Source organism: Tachypleus tridentatus, chromosome 8 (genome assembly GCF_004210375.1).
Source record: "Tachypleus tridentatus isolate NWPU-2018 chromosome 8, ASM421037v1, whole genome shotgun sequence".
Taxonomy (NCBI): Eukaryota; Metazoa; Arthropoda; class Merostomata; order Xiphosura; family Limulidae; genus Tachypleus; species Tachypleus tridentatus.
This window is the reverse complement of record NC_134832.1, coordinates 72,296,443-72,316,851: the sequence shown is the minus strand read 5'-3', so window position 1 is coordinate 72,316,851 and position 20,409 is coordinate 72,296,443. Positions and strand designations below refer to the sequence as shown.

General features: G+C 33.0%; 1 protein-coding gene across 9 annotated transcripts in view; it reads left to right on the top strand.

Annotated features, from left to right (window-relative positions):
* Positions 1–19,851, top strand: part of LOC143222652 (uncharacterized) — a 70,938-nt gene extending 51,087 nt beyond the window's left edge. For 7 of the 9 annotated variants that reach the window (XM_076449432.1, XM_076449427.1, XM_076449431.1 and 4 more), the window contains 5 exons: positions 1,551–1,635; positions 9,665–9,783; positions 14,931–15,080; positions 17,730–19,107; positions 19,404–19,851. In XM_076449432.1, the coding sequence (XP_076305547.1) occupies positions 1,551–1,635; positions 9,665–9,783; positions 14,931–15,080; positions 17,730–19,107; positions 19,404–19,418 (1,747 nt within the window). In that variant the 3' untranslated portion in view covers positions 19,419–19,851. The remainder of the gene's footprint in view (positions 1–1,550; positions 1,636–9,664; positions 9,784–14,930; positions 15,081–17,729; positions 19,108–19,403) is intronic. The other 2 variants (XM_076449433.1, XM_076449429.1) reach the window with 1 other exon arrangement.
* The last annotated feature ends 558 nt before the right edge of the window (positions 19,852–20,409 follow it).

Below are 20,409 nucleotides of genomic sequence, written 5' to 3'. Positions count from 1 at the left end.
GTTTTATTTTAACATAATTACTATTTATGAATTTTACTAATTTTCCATTATTTTTAATTTCTTTACTGGTTGTTTGCTGCAGACAGCCTAGTTGCTTTGCACCATAAAATGCCAATATTTATTTGAATAATTTTTTTTTTCTTGTGACTCTGAAGTGTTAAACTTATTGGGGAAATAATGAGATATTGATGTTGGTTGGAATCATAACAGAAAGTGGCTGAGTGAGCATGTGAAAAGTGCCCTAATATCATTTATTGTTTATGGATATGTTTATTATCAGAAAAAAATTTTGCTATCAGTTCTTTCACAGTTATCATACTTGGTTGACTATACTAGCTTTTAGTAACCACATAATTAGTTTCTGACTACCTTTAAAAAGGTATGATCAATAAACTATTGTATTAGTTAAAATTCATACCAGTAAAAAGGTAGTATGAAAATGCATTGCACAGTAAAAACATTAAGTTATTTGTATATGATTGACTTCTAAGTGAAGATAAACTTTTATAAAAAATGTATTTTAGAAACTGCTGTTAACATAAAATTCCACCATTTAAATACTGAGATTAGACTAAAGCTAAAACATTTCCATAAATATTACATTTAATTTGCTTCTTTTTAGTTTTTCTTTTTTTGTTTCTTATTTACATTTTGACTCTGTGGTAGAACTCTGGATTTCAAAGCTAGAAAACCAGGTTTGAGTTCAAATGATACCACATAACATTCACTGTAACTTATAGATGGAGTCAGGTAGCTTTGGTTGCTTTGCTATAAATAGAAGTGTCTGCTTCAAAAACACTTGGTATAGTTTTGCAGTATAGGAAACACTAATTTATTTTCCACATTTTTTAGAGCTGTTTTATTGTATTAAAGTTTAAATATAAAGTGGAATATTTTTCTTAAAAGTTGGAAATTACTTAATTGTTATAGTGTTGTTTTCTACAAAAAATACTGCTCCACCCTATCAAAATATTCTACAAGTGGTATTTGTTTATAAGCTGCTTGAAAATTGAAGAATTGAACTTCTGTTAGGGTCAAATAATGAGCTAGTCTTAAATTTGTAATTGTATTAGTTTTGTATGGTGTGCTGTAGTAAATCCCCTTCTAAAGGTTTTATGGATGGAAATTGTATTTGTGTGGAAATATTTGAGATAAAGTGTTGAATATGCAACAATTAATAATGATGCACATTTTGAGTGATTGTATGGTACAGATTGATCATAAAGAAAGGTTTTCTCTTTTAGTTACTTATGCTTTAATTTTGGGGAATAATTGCTAAGGCTCATACTCTAATTGTCTAAAAGGGAGTGTTTTTTCTAATTTCAGGAAGTTGTGTTCTTACTGTTTCTTTTCTCACTCTGAAAAGCTAGACTTAAATTTATGACTTTTAAATTTTTCAAAAGATTAGATTATTGTTCCTTACAAACCTTTGAAATAACAAGCTGGTACTACTCTTTGTCGATTTGATGAGCAAGTCCAAAAGGCTTCTAATGTTTTGTATTCTAAAAAATGCACTTTATTTTTTTTTTCTTTTGTGTGTGTGTGTGTAGTGATCTAGCTGCCCGAAACTGTATTGTCACCTCAAATGTAACTGTGAAGCTAGGAGACTATGGAACATCCGTTCAGAAATATAAGGTAACTGACATAAATCATTTTTGTACACTATACAACATTAAAAGAAATACCAAAAACATCAATATGCTTGTAACGAGATTAAAATATAACCAGTGTTTTACTTCAGATTTTTTTAAACTTTGATATGCTTTCTTATCAAGATTCACACAGACCATTAAAATCTGGAAAGTTGTAGAATTTTTTGAGCAAATTTTACAATTCTGGAAATTCTAGAATGCAGTTTTTTTTTATTTTATCAGGATATTTTGAAAAAGGTCTTAAGATTATGACTCCATCATTCCCACATACCTTATGTTTATTTAAAACTAAGTATACTACTGTGTTAATTTCAGTTTCATAAAAAGTGACCCTCTATAAAATGTAATTCATAAAGTGAAAAATATACTTATGTAGCAACTTCAACCAATTAACAAGCTTAAAGTTTTGTACTTCCATCTGTAATTGAATAGATGTGCATAACTAGTATGACTATTGATCGAATGGTATTATCAGCACAAAATAAGCTAAAGGATCAGTTGGCTGAATTGTAAAATCATAAAATAGATGACTGTATAAATAACATAGGCAGTTTTGAATTTTCCTAATTCCATCTTCAGCATAAACAATACAAAAATAATTAACAAAGCTTCTGGCCTAAGCTGTTCATCAGTTATTGCTTAAAATTTGTCAAGGTGTCATGTAAGAAAGTCAAATATTCACAATTAACAACAGCCCATTAGCTCATGCCTGATTAGGGCACCTGTTATACAGTAACAAGCCTAGTCCAGGATATTTCAAATAAGATTTCTGCCCTATAACTAAATATTTTGAGAAACATATTCTGCTTTTGAGGACAGTCAGGTCTATAAATACAGTACTGTAACAGTGTGTTTCATTAATATTATTTTGCCCCTGTGTTTGTACTAGTTTTTCTTTCAGGTCTACAATCAATAAAATTCTTGAATTTTATAATAATTGTAATTACGTTCATCATACTCAGTGATAATGGATACATAATCACAACAAATAAAATTTTACAGAACAATTATTGTTTTAAATATGTGATGAGGGGTGCTTCCCTGAGAAGGTTTAGTTTCTTCATTTTATCTCCTCTGAGACCTGAACATCCACCTACATGTTTACCATGCTTGGTGACTTGAGAAGGAAAGGAGAGGATCCTAGTGGTTGAGGGTGTCCAATGACTTTCACCTTGAACCAGGGTCATTTGGCTCATCCTCTGGGGCTTGGGTAAGCCAAGTACCAGTATTGGATGTTCTCAACAGGTTTTGTGGATCTTGTGTCTGATGCTGGAATTCGGGTATAGTGCCCACAAAAACCTTGCATTGCTGCTGAGCCATTTACTTTCAGCTCTGTAGTGCATCCCCTTGTAGGCTTTCTGGTGGTTGAGATCAGTGGACACTAAACTTTTTTCTCTATCATGTCTTCTAATACCTCTACTCATTGACCTGCTAAGGTTAAATGAACCTTGATTGGTAAGCTACCATTCTTGGAGGATTCTAATACTCAGCCCCCAGTTACAGTTGATATTGTATTTCGATTCCTTATTTTACACTCACTACCTTAAAAGTCCCTTGGACATTTGTCACCATTTTTATTAAGAAGAGATTAGAAGAGCTCACTAGCCCTCCCATATCTGTCCAGAAATTAAGATCTGGAGACATCCTGGCTGAAACATCAAAACAAAAACACACAAAACTTCTTTTGAAGTCTGACTTTTGGAGATTTATACATTCAGGTTACTCCCCATGCTTCCCTAGATACATCTTAAGGAATCACTGGTGAAAGGGATCTTAAAATCCATTAATCAGAGATTCTTGCTGGTCTCTTGAGTCAGAGTTTTGACCATGCTACATATCTTCACTCACAAAGATGGGATATTTCTGCCTATCTGCTTTCTCATTTTGATATTAACGTCTCCATGACCCTCCACATCTGTGAAGGTGAGTTACTTGCATCGTAATGTTTGTCTCTCTATCCATCAAGACTTGGACAACAGATCACCACTTTCCTCCCCTCGGTGTGGATTCTTGTACATGGTGAGGGGCCCTCTCAGGGAATATTTGTTTTTTCAGTTTACCTCCTCTGGGATCTAAACATTCACCCACGTGTTTGCAATGCAAGGCAACCCATGAAGGGAAGGAGAGGATCCTGGTGGTTGAGGGTTCCAACCGTAACACACCACTTTGACCTTGAATTCCTGTAGACAGATGACCTTGGGGTGGCCCCCCTTGGGTCAGTCAGCTGGTCCACTTGGACTAGGGTCAACCAAGTACCAGTGTTGGATGTTCTCAACAGGTGTTGTGGACATTGCATCTGATGCTGGTTTTTGGGTATAGTACTCACAAAACCCTGGTGTTGCTGCAGTGTCCTTGTTTGACATTGTAGTGCTTCCCTTGCAGGGTTTCATTGTGGGTGAGGTCAGTGGGCACTGAAATTTCCTTTTTTTTTTATTATGAATCCTCCAAATAAAAACTTAAATAAAACAGTGAAAAAACAGTCCATAGGTAAAACCTTAGAGAGAATGGTTAATGCTCGTCTTGTATGATTCCTCATATCAAACAACCTCTTCTTGCCAACCTAGTGTGGGTTCCAAAGACAGAGCTCCACTATCGACCACCTGATTTGACTTGAAATGTCAGTCAGAGAAGCCTTTCTCAAACAACAGCATATTGTATCAATATTCTTTGACATTGAGAAGACTTCTGATAGAACATGTAGGTATGGCATTTTGCGAGACCTTCATACATATAATATAGGTTACATGGCCATTTGCCCATTTTTATTACAAATTTTTTAATGGACAGGAGATTCCAAGTTCATGTGGGTTTGACACTTTCCACTTTCTCGTTCTTTTCTACAGGAACTTGGAGTCTCTCTGGGTTGTGTTTTGAGTGTCACACTCTTCAGTATAAAGATTAATGGCATCACTGAACTGTTGCAAACAGGCTCTATGTTGATGACTTTCACATCTCATGTCAGTGATTGAAGATGAGATATATTGAGCAGCAGCTACAGAATGCCCTCAATCATTTACTGAAGTGGACCACAGCAAATGGCTTTAACTTCTCTCTCTCTAAAACCATTTGCATGCACTTTTGCTGCCTGTGGTCCCTGAGACAAAGTTCTTGGGGCTTATCTTTGACTGTAAGCTGACCTTTATACCACCCATCAAGAAGCTACAAGTTAAATGTACAAGAGCACTGAACATCCTACGTGTCCTCTCTACCACCACTTTGGGAGCGGATTGATGTTCTGTGCTAAAGATATATCATGCTCTTGTTTGATCAAAACTCAACTATGGATCACTGGTCTGTGGCTCTGCTAGAACCTCGGCCTTAAAGATGCTGGACCCCATTCATCATCAAGGACTTTGGCTCTGCACTGGGGCTTTCTGCACTTCCCCAGTTCAGAGCTTATACATAGTCTCATGAACCTTTTTTGCACTTCCTCCATTTCAATCTGTCTTTACTATATGCTTCAAAACTATGTTCCTAACCAAAGCATCCCACCTGGGGTTGTATTTTCCTTCCTCGGTGAGCCATACTTTTTGAGAACAGATGATCTGCCATTGCTTCTTTTGGCCTTTGTATCCAGGTGCAATTGGATAAATTGCTGTATCTACTGGTCAGTCCATGTCTCCATGGCTTCTTACAGTACTCAAATGTGACCTGTCTTTAAATCATCTGAGAAAGGCAGACACTCCCAATTGGAAATACTGTCTCCTATTTTCTGAACATCTTTTGAACCATCCTTCCATTCCTATTTATACAGATGGTTCTTCAAAATCAGGTGACTGTGTTGGCTCTGCCATGGTTTGTTGTGGTTTGGTAGTTGCGTGCAGAATCCACTATACAGCTTCTGTGTTCACTGCTGAACTGTATGCCATTTCTTTTGCCCTGGATCACATAGAAGCTAAGCAGTACTCAAACTGCACCATTTATACTGACTCGCTTAATTCTCTACTGGCCCTGTTCTTGCTTCACATTGGTTCACACTCTGTTCTCACTGGTATTCAAAACTGACTGGCTCATTTCTCTTTAACATCTATCCAGTTTTTCTGGATACTGGGCCATGTAGGTATTCACAGGAATGAGCTTGCCGACACCTCAGCTAAATCTATCTGCTCTGGCACTATTGCAGCTGTGTCTGTTCCATACATGGACTATGGTCCTGTATTCAAGGCTCAGCTCCGTGCCAATTGACAGTCGACTTGGAGTGAGCAACAGAAAAACAAGCTTTTCCAAATAAAACCCTATATTGGACTTTGGCCATCTTGCTTCCATAAGGATTGGGAAGAGGAAGTTGTTCTAACTAGACTATGCATTGGTCACAGTTTTTTAACTCATCATTTTCTTTTATTTGGAACTGATGCACCAGTGTGTAGTTTGTGTCACACTCAGATCACAATAGCCTACATTTTACTGTCTTGCTGTTGTTACGACTCTCAACAAGGGCACCATTTTAAAAGTACTGTCCCAAGCTTTGTCCATAATGTTACAGTGTTATTGGTGATGGTGACACTGTCCACCTTCGTAAAGTTTTTAGTTTTTTAAAGGCCATTAATCTTTTTAATGCCATGTAAGTTTTTTTAATTTATACATTAAACCTTTTTTAATATGGTTCCCTTTTAAGAATTCAAGTCCATCTAGTTGGATTTGAAATTAGAAAATGGCCATAATATTAAATAACTCAAAACCAGGACTGGAAAGGCCAACTTCAGGTGACTAATGCTGCTATTTGAACTACCTGTTAGTCATCCTGGCAAGTTATTATAATTTTTCTACACCTCTTTTACAACCTTTTTATTACTTTCCTTATTAAAAATGGCCATAACGTCAAATAACTCGGAACCAGGACTGGAAAGACCAACTTCAGGTGACTGACGGTGGTTTTTGTACTTACTTGTTAGTCTTCCTGGCAAGTTATGATAATTACAGTTATGCTACAGAAAGTTCTTTACAACTTGAATTACTGTAGTTTTTTTCTTAACGTTATAGATTAGACATAGACAGGTTTTATTCTATTTATGTGTTTTTTTTAACTTTGTTTTGTTTTACCTTAATTTCTTTTTATGAATTTTACAAAATTTACTTTTAACATTTTACTGGATGTTTGGTGCAGATAGCCTAACTGCTTTGTGCCATGAAACACTAAATCAACCAACCAGAGATAGTGTTTGGGGCTTGTTTTTGATTGTAAGCTGACTTGTATTCCATACATCAAACAGCTTCATGTTAGGTTTACCAGGACACTGAACATCCTCTCTTCCACCGCTTAAGGAGCTGATAGATGTTCTATGCCACAGATCTATCATGTCCTAATAAGATCAAAACTTGATTGTGGGTCTCTAGTCTACATTTCAGCCAGGCCTTTTGCACTTAGAATGTTGAACCCTGTTTACTAGCAGGGTATCTGGCTCTGCTTGTGGATATTCTGTACTTTACCACTTTGAATCCCACAAACCACCTCTACATCTTCAACATTGGTACTTCTCCCTGTATGACACTGCTAAACTATATTTCTTGCTACAGCACATAACCTGTAATTCTATTTTTCATCTTTTGGGGGCTGTTCTATTCAGTAAACAACACCTTTTGGCCTCTATATCCAAACACATGGAACTGACTTGGGTGTGACATTGGGCAGTGTTTCTGAGTCTAGTATCCATGTGTGATCTTTCTGTGAGCCACCTGAAAAGTCTGATAATCCATACTTCAAGTACTACCTTCTCTTTGTTGAATTATGTCTCTAACTATCCATCCAAAGCTATTTATATGGTTGGTTCAAAGTCAGGTGCATCTGTGGGCTTTGTTATGGTTTATTATGGCTTGATGGTTACACACAGACTCCACCCACTGTACAGTTTCTGTGCTCACTGTTGAGTTTTATACCATCTCTCTTACCCTGAATCATGTAGCAGCTGAATAGTACTTTAGCTGTGCTGTTAACTGTTATGTATTATAACTTATATCGAACAAGTCTGCGATCTACTATGTTAGTTGGTGCAATTTCAAATAGCTGGAAATTTGAATTCAAATTTAAAAGCTAATTGAATGCTGATGTGTGTCAAATTTATGGTTTGCTAACAAGATTGATACACAATTTTCTTTCTGAACACAAATATATTTTAATATACAAATAACAATGCAGTGTACAATAACAGTTATTACAAATAATGACATATAAACAAAAGTTTTACAAACAATACTGAGTCTTCTATCTAGCCTGGAGTTGAATACTTTATTGACAGTTCACGAGGAGTGAATTAATTTTGTGTTGATACACAAGTATACTGTGAGATTTTTTCACCAATATAAATATCTAATAATGTTCTCATAGAAATACTAACTTCCAAAATTAATTTATCGAAGTTAAATGGTTTGAAATGTTCAAAATCTATAGATGTTTCTGGTCAAATATACATAGTTTTCCAAGTGATAAGCATTTATCACAGTTATAGCTTCCAAGGTACATAGTATCCTAATTGTAGCAAACCAACAATGTTAAATTGTCTCTCCATGTGTTGCAATGGCTACCTTTTATAATCATTGGGCAAGGTTCTTACAACTTCAGTTGGCAACAATGTAAAACATAGTTTATTCTTACACTCGAGAATCTTCTACAGATTTAGAGAGCAGGTGGGACTTTTGCAATATACATTTAACAATCTAAGTTACATTCATTTTTAAATATATATTAAATGAAACAAACATAGATATTAAAATAAGTATATAATAGTGAATCAAGGGAATGAACTCACCAACACCTCAGCTAAATCTGTCTGTTCTGATGCCATTATGGCTGGGTTTATTTTGTGTGTGGACTACAGTCCTGTGATCAGGGTTTGCCTTCAAACCATTTGGCAGTCAGCTTGGAGTGAAGAACATTCAAACTAGCTATTCCAGATCAAACCTGCTATTGCTCCTTAACTGTCTAGTTTCCACAGGGATTGTAAGAAGGAAGTTGTCCTGAAAAGGTTCCACATTGGTTTTAGCCCTTTAACCCATTTTCTTTCATCTGGTGCTGATGCATCAATGTGTGACCTTTGTAACACTTGTTTCACGATAACCCACATTTTACTGTTGTTAAAACTGTGAACTATGGCACCATTTTAAACATGTTTACACTCGGAATTACCATTGAATTAAGATGGTGTCATCAGTGATGGTTACTTGTTTCGTTTTGTCTTTGTTTTTAGGTTTTTATGAGGTATGGGCCTTTTTAATTGTATTTATATTTTACCTTTTTATGGGATTTTACCAACAACACCAAAGAAAAAGCAATCCCATATTTTAGCATATACTATTTTTACCACATTTACTTTTAACTATTGTATATTTATGTTTCTATTGTTTTTAACCTTTTTAAGGGAACTGTTTTCCTTCCAAAAGAAATGAAACAATTCCTTTTTTTATTTACAAAGGTTAGTTTACTCTTTTACCAACCTTTTAGCTTAGATAACCCTGCTGCTTTGTGACAGTAAACATGAAACAACCAACCAATCATTAGAACTGTTTTAAGAAGAAGAATGTTTAATGGTATTTCAACCATGTTATTTCTATGATGTTCAATGCCATTTACTCTCGTGCTCAATACAGAGCACATAAGGTTGGGTGGGGTACAACAAATAACATCATGATCATCAAACTGGCTGGGATGCACTACTGTAATAGTTAGAACACTATATGAGCCTTTTGTTAAAACAGTTGTTATAGTGTAAACACTTTTCTTAGCTTTCAAAGCATGATTATTATTAATTATATTTTTCATAAGGCATTAGTGAAAGACTTTATCCTTAGGGAAATTGTGAACAGTTTAATTGTAGGTATATTTGCAACGAATGTCTTCAAATAAGAAATGGTTGTGTTTGTAGAAAGACCTGCACCTTGTAAGGAGGTTCATTGATAATAATTTGTGACATTTTGTCAATTAAATATTAAATGCCTTACACATGCAACAAACATGGCTATTTTGTTTGTTATGTTAACATGTCTAACTGAGAGATGTTTTGTGTTTCATTTATTTACAGGATGACTACTATCATCTTGGCAGTATTGCTGTTCCTATTCGTTGGTGTGCACCAGAGTGTCTGATGTGTACAGAAACAACAATAGAGACTAGAGAGCTTACAAAAGAAGCAAATGTGTGGTGAGTTCAAAAAAATCACTACTGCTATTGCAGTTATTCAAGCTATCAGTTAAAATTAAAAACAAGTTTGTTTGATGTTCATAGCTTATAACTTGTCATTCTTACAGTAAGTATGGGCCCGGCATGGCCAGATGGTTAAGGCACTCGGCTCATAATCTGAAGGTCGCGGGTTTGAATCCCCGTGATACCAAACATGCTTGCCCTTTCAGCCGTGGGGACATTATAATGTGACTGTCAATTCCACTATTCATTGGTAAATGAGTAGCGCAAGAGTTAGTGGTGGGTAGTGATGACTAGCTGCCTTCCTTGTTGTCTTACACTGCTAATTTAGGGATGACTAGTGCAGATAGCCCTCAAGTAGCTTTGTGAGAAATTTAAAACAAACCAACCCAGTAAATATGAGGTAAGTGAAACTTGATTCTTTATAGTTATAGAAAGTTTTATGCAGTTTGATTGTTGTGCTCATAAGTAAGACTATTTGTTATTAACTGTTTTTATTACCACAGAAATTTAGCAGCCTTTTTGGTAAAACATATTACAATGTAACTTGAATTATAAACATTTAAAATTCATTGTTCAATCAGTTAACTCTTTCGAAATGGTCACTGATCAAAGGCCATGACATTGTCTTTGCTGACTTGCATTCAGAGTTTTATTGAACTATTTTATGAATTTATATCAATAAATTTGAAATCAAATTGTAGACTGTAATTGAAACTTTTAAATTAAGAAACTGATTCATGTATAATATTAAAGTAAATATTAATGAAACACATTTAAATATAGATTTTAGTAAGTCACATGGTATGTTGAATGCAGCACCGGTTAAAATTAATGTTTGTTATGTCAAAATATTTAGTCTATAGTTTCATGCAAATCAGGAATTCAAATTACTAATATTATCAAGCAATAAAAACCTTGTCTTTTTATTTTGCTGAGATATGGCTGATGTACTGAATCAAACACAGTGGCTATCACTTCTTTTCATTTTTGAAAATGGTCTCTTAGATACACTTATGTCAACACATAACATGTGAATTACAAATTGACATCTTAGAATGTCCCATTAGTGATTTTTTTATCCATTATAATCTGTGAAATGGATATTGTTTTTTCAAACAAAGTTATCAAGAAGGTAAGTTGTGACTAGTCTGCTTAAAGTTTCATATTTTGTTAAAATCTAAATACATTTTAGTTACTAAGTTTGATAAATTAGTGTAATTCTATTGTATTAGTATAGTTATTTGATTTTTGCTTGTTCAATTGTGTGTGTGTGTGTGTGTAAATATATATATTTACATTTAAAAAATTGTTTGAAATCCTCCATGTGTGAAATTTCGAAAGGCTTAGCCAGTTATGTTCAGCAGCAATCGAGTACAAAGGTTGTAGCAAGAAGATAATTTTTTTTTTTACTTCTTGATTTAGTATTCTATATTTTATGAAAAATAAGTTGAATAATTTATTTCTAAATAGTAATTATATATATATATAGTAATTGAAATGTAACTGTATATTACAAAATACTAGTATACAAAAACACATCCCAAACAGAAAATGACTAAAAGTCATTTTTACATTTATGGATGCATAACATAATGCACATGCAACACATCAGTGCTAGTTTGGTATGACTAGAAGGTGACGTATCAAAAGTTATAATGCAAATACTTAATCCATGCAAAGGTGTAGATGAACTCGTGTGTATTATACCAAGCCTGTCCTAAAAGGGTCCTGTTTTTTGATTCAAAGCTGCTTGAACAGTATATTTTGTACAGAAACTGTTATAATTCTATATTTATTAACAAAACAGCTTAAAGTTTTTGCTGTAGTTATAAAATAATTTAGATTAGGCTTAACTGTTTTTAACTGTCATGAACTTGTATGTATGTCCACTTCCAGAGCAATGCCATGGAAGTTTGAAATTTTGTACCATTTTTTTAAATTTATTCAAAGTTTCCCAGTTACATGTTTCAGTAAGTAATTAAATGCTAAAAGATGTACTTTTTGTTTATTTATAAACATGGCAGTGAAAAGTTAAAAATAGGTCTGTTTTAAATAATATAAATACATATTCTTTGATCTTGCAGTCAACTCTAGATGCGATTTGTTTTAAACCAAAGAAATCGTTGCATGTTATATCACAATTTTGCATATAATTATGAAAATGGATAATAAAAACACTATTGAAGACATATATTGTATGGATGTTATCCCTATGTCATGGAAAAATGAATTGTTCCAGGGTACAATTGTATGTTAATTGGTTATCATTTAATGAGCAGTCACAGAATGCTTAGTAACAGTAGTGTTTGTCTAGTCATGACTTGTGTTATTAAAACACTTCATGTCAAGCATGAAAAAATTTCAAGTTTAAGCTGGACAAAAAATATACCACATGCAAAATTGTGGCAAGACTCCGCATTTCAGTAAGAATTACATGCAATATTGTGAAACAAGCATTGTTAATTATTGAAAGTCAAGGTATAAAACCAAATTATCAAAATGTGAGGTTAAGTATTTTAAACTTGTTCTTTGAGATAAACAGTGACCTTTCCATATATACAGGTGTAAATATTACATCAAAAATGGTCAGACATTCATTAGTACAGTGTAATCTGAATTAAACAGTTGGGTCTTGAAAATCTTTCTTGAGAAAAGGTAACCAAACCAAGTGATTGAAATCAGCACTGGATAACAAAATAATTGAATTAACAAGCTAGGGATGTGTTTGTTTTACAGATGAATTTAAATTTGAATTGTTTGCCAACAATCATTGTTTTCAATGGTGAAGTGGAGAATGGTACTATGCATCCAGAGTGATGCATAGTAGAAATCAGTACAGGTTTGGAGTCACATTTCAGTTGAGTTTGTAATGTACCATTAAATTGATGGCATCCTACATGTTGGCAACTACAAGAAGTTTCTGATCCATCGTGCCATTCCCTCAAGAACATGACTTATTGGGTGTGGAACTACCTTCTAGTGATTCCCAGAATACTGCAAATGTAGATATCTCTTGCATCCATAATTTGGCCTGCACAGTCCCAGTATGAAAATCTTTTATATTGTACCTTAAAAACTAAGAAGGATAAATGGCAATCCAATAACTTGGTTGAATTGTTGAAATAATAAAAGATATTTGGAACAGTGTTTTACAACTGTACATTATAAACTGTATAGCAGCATGAAAACAAGCAAAAGGGCTTGTGTATAAAATACTAGTGTATTGTACAAGTTTTTTTCTCTCATATTTTTGGGAATAATGTTTCATACCATTAATAAATTCATTTTCTAGTTGCCATTACTCATTCTTTGTGACTCCTGTCTGAATGTTGCTTGTATGTGCAAGGCAGTGAGTTTCATACAAAGATATATTCTTTTCACTTTAAAAAATTATACAAACATGGAGCTTGTCTATAAAATTGCATGATAGTTTCCATCAGCAAATACATGTGCTATTAGGTTTAAATGCATACTGCAACTAATATTAGTTATTTAAAATATTTGGAAGTGTGAATGGTTGAACATGCCATGACGATTTTTAAACTTTCACATTATAGAACTTTCAAACTGAGATAATCATTGTATTGAAACAGATGTATTTGATGAAGGAATATAACTTGCATGATTGAAACAAATTAGCTGCAATACTACTTTTTTCTTTATATCTTTATATTGTGAATTTTAAGACAGTGTTCATGTGTCTGTCTGAATGTAAATTATTTTGTATGTTGTACTGTATACTTTACACAATTGAACTTCTTTTTTATACTGTTTTACTGACTTTTAAGATACAATTCAGAATAAACCATTTAATGTATATAGGCTTTCCTTCAAAGTAAATAAATATGGCATTATCCATTACGCTATATAATTGTGTTTTGGCATCTATAATAGTGAATAATGTACACCTTCCACACTAAAAACACAATTGCTTATTCATCCTGTGCTTTAAAATTTTAATCTTAATCTTAACAAGACCTTTTAACATCTGAAATTTATTTCAACTATCTCTTTAATAATGAGTAATTTCATTAGAACATTTCAGTCATCATTTTGATGTAGAAATTTAATAATCAGAAACTGAAGTTCTTGAAATTTTGTATGTTTGAAATTTGATCAGTAAATTAACAATTGCTAACTTTTTTTCAGTCTATATGTTACATGTTATAACATTTTATATGATGGCAATTGGTATATTTAAAATACTAAATGAAATCAATGATAGAACACAATTAGGAATTTTTAATATTTATGGAAAATAAAATTGTATACTTTTATTTGTCAATTGAATAATTAACAAAACTTGTTTTAAAGTAGTGTTTGATCACCGGGTTAGTTTGACTTGATTATGTGATGTTCCCTAAATATTAGCTTGATTCATCAAAAACTGTGTACTAGTGTTTTTCAAGTTAGCGTTGGAAGATAGCATGTGCTTTTAACTTCACAGTAATACCTTAGTTTATTTTTCAATTTTTTTTAAATGTGTGTTTTTGACCTCTTGATCTATTTATATTACTGATTGTAATATTGTATTAAAACACTTTTTGTGTATGATTTTAGCTGTGTATCACACAATCATAATTGTTCCTTAATGAGTGGAAACTCAGGTACAAGTTTTATGTATGTAAAAGTTGTGTGCTTAATCTCCAAAATGTGGAGATCATTATTTTATAATATTGTAAATTTTCAAATAATCCATTTTTAAAAAGCAGTTAGATTCTATATACAGGGTGTTCGGAAAGTCACTCTGCAGTTTTGTAATCATATTTTATTTAGTCTATTTCAAGCCAGCAACCGATAGCGGTGTTTACAAACAAAATAAGAAGGATTCAGGCCTGTATTGATGCCAACGGGGGTCACTTTCAACATTGTTTATAATTGTCATTCATATTTACCTCCTGTATTCTATATTGAAACATGTCTGTTAATAAATATATAAGTGCACAGTGACTTTCCGAACACCCTGTATATACAAATTTTATTTTTCATCTTGATTTTCTTAATCTGAAATTGTGTGTGTGTGTGTGTGAAGCTCTTAGTGTATTATAGTTATGTATGTAGTGTTATTTTTATTATATTTGTTATGGTATACCAAAGGTATATTTATTAATCTACTTTCATATTAACCTCTTTATATTTCATAGGTCATTAGGAGTTTTACTTTGGGAGACCTTAGAATTCGGAAAACAACCATACATAGGGATGACAGATGAAGAAGTACTCCAGCAAGTTATCACTGAACAAACAGTGAAATTAGAGAAACCAAAAACTCCTTGTGCTCATTCTGAAAGACTGTAAGTGCTTGTTGTGTTCTTACTTTAAATTGAATATTTTTTGTTTGTCTACAATTATATTTGAAAATACATTTATTAAAGTGAATAAATTTAAGCACCTTTAATTTAAGTGGTGAAAAAGTTATTTTGCAAACAGAAGGAAAGATAATATTTTTATTTTGTAAGAAATTAATATTATGGCCTAAGAAGTGGTTTACTGTATAAATAGTCTATTATAACTACTATTCTTTTTAAAAATGTCTACTCTAATTGGTTTTAAGAAAACAGTACGTTTTAGTTTTCATATAGAACATGCTATAAAATGTTTTTGTCTTTTTCAACATGTTATGTAACTAACCCAATACAGTTGAGAAGTACACAGTGTTTCAACATTAATGTTAGGCTATTTCAAAGAAGAACAAAAATTGCAAGGGTAATTAATCCATAGAGGATATAAAATTGAGAAAGCATTGTAGATATAGTAAATAGCTAAATCAATTCTTTCCAATCTGGTAGCATGATATAAGTAACCAAAATCAATGCTTATAAACAAAATTATATCCAAAACACAAACAGTATAAAGCATTGTAACCATTTTTAAACTAATTTTTTGGTACATTTATGATGACAGACTGATTTTTGAGATAGATATGTATGGTGACATTGCCTGAAAACCAGGCTTAACATACACACTTATTAATAATACATTCACAGGTTTAATGACATCATACATATTATAGGTCAACTTTTTGAAAGAAATTTTGTATTTCTAGATGAGTATAAGTATATAATATGCTTATTACTATATCTTGTTTATTACGTTAGCTCTACACCTTTCAGAAATTATGCACAGCTGTTTCAAACAGAATACACAAAGATGTGTACAAGCTCTATGCTCATGATAAGGCAAGTCCACAGTAAGACTTGAGTTAAGTTACAAGTAGGAATTTTTAAAAGTGAAAAAGGAAATTCCATATGAACTACTTCAACAAACAAGAGGGAATCAATAAAATTAATCTGTTACTTTTATATAACATACACATAATAAAAAAAACTGATACAGTTAGATAATGTGTTAAGAAAGTTTTCCATCATAAGAATTAAAAATGTTGAAAACAAGTCCATACAATGAAGAAAGGGAGCTCTATGGCATTGTGATTTGAAAGGAAGAAAATAATCTTAACTTTCAAATGATATATTTATTATTTTGTTTGATTTAGAAGTTTAGAGGCTGTAAAACAAAACAATGCATTGAATTACACTTTACAGTTTTTGAAACCACTAAGTTAAAAAATTCACTGTTTTCAAATCATTTAAGCTAGAAATAAGCAAAAGATGCGTATGAAGACCAAATATTTGTAGCTTTACCAAGTACATTTGGAAACTGTATGCAATTGGGAAGCTTAAATATATTTACTTCCCAAATAATAATTAGTTTAGGTGCAAAATTAGAGTTGACAGATTGCAAGTAATCTTTTAGTAGCTGTTTGCTGGTTTTTTAATTTCAGCTTTGTTTGAAGGATTGGAAGTATCTCCTAACCAGTTTTATTTTTTGCTTTATGTATTAATTTAAACACACTGGGAGTTGGGACCACATTGCAATCACCTATTACGTGCCAAAAAATGCTTGAACTGTCTTTGAGCCAAGGATTAGAGTGATCTTTTAACCTGTTCAGTGCCGTAGACAAGATAACTCGTCCAAGCCGATCAGTAATACAGTGCCATGGACGAGTTAATTCGTTCTCAGTAATACCTAACTTCAACGCTAGATGTCAGCACCATACATGCATTTGTCCTACTTACTTTTAGCCTGTTAACTGCCAAGTATTTTAACTGCTATGGCATAGGAGCTGCTGCAGCAGCTGAAATACTTGGCAGTCAACAGGTTAATCACCTCCCACCCTGGCTCAGCATGGCCAAGCGTGTTAAGGCGTGTGACTCATAATCTGAGGGTTGCGGGTTTGCATCCCCCTCGCACCAAACATGCTCGCCCTTTTAGCCGTGGGGGCATTATAATGTGATGGTCAATCCCACTATTCGTTATTAAAAGAGTAGCCCAAGAGTTGGCAGTGGGTGGTGATTACTAGCTGCCTTCCCTCTATTCTTACACTGCTAAATTAGGGATGGCTAGCACAGATAGCCCTCAAGTAGCTTTGTGCAAAATTCAAAAACAAACAAACAAACCTCTCAGCCTTCCAACAGTCAACCTGATGAGTGCCTCCACATGTTAGACAGCAGAATTCATAAATAACATGACTTTTAAAAAATGAATGTCTTCTTTAAACCTGAAAAAATTATAAATTTTTAATAAAGGTCAGAACACTCAATGAAGGTGAACTTATGGATAGACTGATTATGATGTTTACCTTCCTCTTCAAGATTTGTGAGTGTAAGCTTCTGTACAGAAGAGAGATCATTATATTTAGCTTTTGGATGTTATAGTTCAGTTGCCTGGTTAGACGTACTTGTGTTGAACAGTTTTATTTATGGTAAGAAGAATAAACTTGTTTGGGAAGGAGTTACATTTTGAAACAGATTTTGTTCTGAGTAACTCTTGCTGTAAAAGTTTACAGGAATTGGTTATATGGTGTGCATGAGATATAAGAATGTTCACTAGGTTTTTGAAAAGAAATGGAACAGTTTTTAACAGTTTTGTTATACTTTTTGCAGATACGAAGTAATGAAAATCTGCTGGGAGATGGTTCACAAACGTCCAGTAATTCAAAAAGTGGCAGAACTTTTGAGACACCTGTATGAAAACAGGAATTTAATGTCTGATTCGGCAGAATTTGAAATTCGTTGGAACACTTTGCAATCCGTTCCAAGGAATCATAATATTTCGTCCACTGATTCATCTAAAGTCTGTACGCAATTTGAAAATGATTTCATCATCAGTCAAAAACAAGACTTTATGAAAGATGGGGAAAGCTCTTTTTCTTTATCAGAAATGGAACATTCATCACAAGAAATATCACCTTCTCGGGGTTCTCTTTCTACAGGGTATGAAGTAGGCTTTGAACCACATGCATACATTTCTCCAAGCCTACAGAACCTGAGAGGAAGTATAGAAGACCTGAGCACATTTGAAGAAAGACAATTCCAGAGCTCAGAAAACTTAGGTTATTTGAATGCCAAAGCTAAACAGCTGGAATCACCTGAAAAAAATTCGGAGCATGCTGTTACTGCCCAGCAGATATCTGATGCAATCAGAGATCTAGACAGTATGCTTGCAAATAAAACCACATCATCAGGAGAAATTTCTAACAAGATGTTTCCTGACAAAAATCAGCAAAAAGATGCAGGGTTGATAGACAATAGGGTGACAGACAATTTAGTACTTGCAGATAAAGATTCTCCCTTTAACAGCCTTGATTATGAGAAAGATAGCTCGAGCTCAAAACTTAATAACTTATTGTTGGAAAGCCCAAAAGCAATGGCAGACCTTTTTAAACTTACTGTCATTGACAGTGAAACGAGCAGTGATTCAGATAGTCTGCCTCATCAGTTTGTTCAAGAAAACAATTCTGCATTGACAATCAATGATGTAAAGACCAATAGTAATTTACCTAATGAATGTGAAGCTGTAAATAAGCTAGATAGTACAAGGTCTTTAATATCTGAAGTGAAATTAAATAAAGATTTGATTGCAGTACCTCTTCAAGAACAAGAAAATGTCCAGATATTGCCTTCAATGAATGTAGCTCCTCCACAAGCTAAAGAGAATCCTCTAGTGTTTACAAAAGAAAGTCATATTTTGTCAGAGTTGGATCAACAACCTAATTCCTTAATTTATGTAGAGGGTTTCCAACCAGAATCTGTTTCAAGTAGTCAGTATCTGGAAATCAGTAGTAAACATGGGGAAACATCAAACACAGATAATAAACATAATATATTTAAAGATAATTCATCATTTGTGCCAAGTGAAGATAGTGAAAAAAATGAAAACACTGAAGAAAAGAAATATTCAGCATCACCAAACTTAGAGAATAAAAAATTAGACACTGAAAGTGGCAATTGTGATGACAGTACAGAAGGTGAGGCTGTTTATGTAAGTATTTTTCTGACATTGTTTACTTTTATTAAGATGCATTTTCTGTTTAAAAGATACTCTGTATTTATCCTATTTTCTCATTGCTTCTGTAAATGTACTTATTTCTACTGATGGTGGTTCAAACCATGTTTGTTCTAGTAGATGTTTAATGACCTAACTAACATTGTAACTTTACATCATAACTATTCTCAAAGACTAACCTATCCATTCAAAGCCAGATTCCCACACTAATTTTCCATATTGTAAAATGTCTGCCTAATTCTAATAATTTTTTCTTCTGTGCTGGTTTCCAGATTGAGCATCAGTGACTTGAAAAAGTAGCCAAACGAAACTGACTGTTCCAGCAAATTGTAAAATACAGAAAATGGACAAGTTTCTAAAATAGGAAAAGTGCTATTATCTTGTAATTCTTCAAGAGAGTTATCATTTAAAGGTTTTCATACTACAATTGTAGAAAATAATGCAATATTTTATAAATTCATAATTTTATTTTTTCTGTTAAAATGAGTAACTAAATTGATGTTGATTCCTTGAATGCAAATAGTGTAAGCAAAATAAGTACAAGTCCATGCATGTGTGATATATTAGTGCAAATGATGAGTGACAGTCATTTGAAGATTGTTTTCTTATGAGACAGTGATATTGCTTACTTGGCAATTTTCTCTCTAACTAAGCTTAAATAATAATAATAAAAACCATAGCACTTGAATATGAAAATAAAATGCATATTCACTTATTAAACCAACATGGTCAGATTTACTTTAAGTGTTAAAGAATATCCATTAGGCCAATTGATTTTCTGTTTATGTTAATAGACCACCTTTTTTTTTACTTTTTTGTTTATTATCACAGCAGAACAGAAGAATGAAATATACAGACTATGGAGCAAATTCATTTCTGTAATTATACAACCTATCCATGAACCACAAATTGATAACTGCTGTATTAAGATGTTAATTTTCATAGTCAGAAATAAATACAAAAATATTTTCTCATTTAAAATATATGTATGTATGTATGTATGTAGATAAGAAAGCAAACTATTATCTACTAAAAAGAGATGAAAGAGTCCTTCATGGCTGTTCCTGTGAAGATAAGATAATATTTATAAACCACAACTTAGTGTAATGGAGCTAATATACATTCAATATTAAGAAAATTGAACAACACAAAATTTACACAAAAAGAATTATTTGTGAACCAAACATTCTCACCCTTTCTGCCAGGGGGGCATTACGTGTGATGGTCAGTCCCACTATTTGTTAGTAAAAGAATATTCCAGTAGATGGTGATGACTCC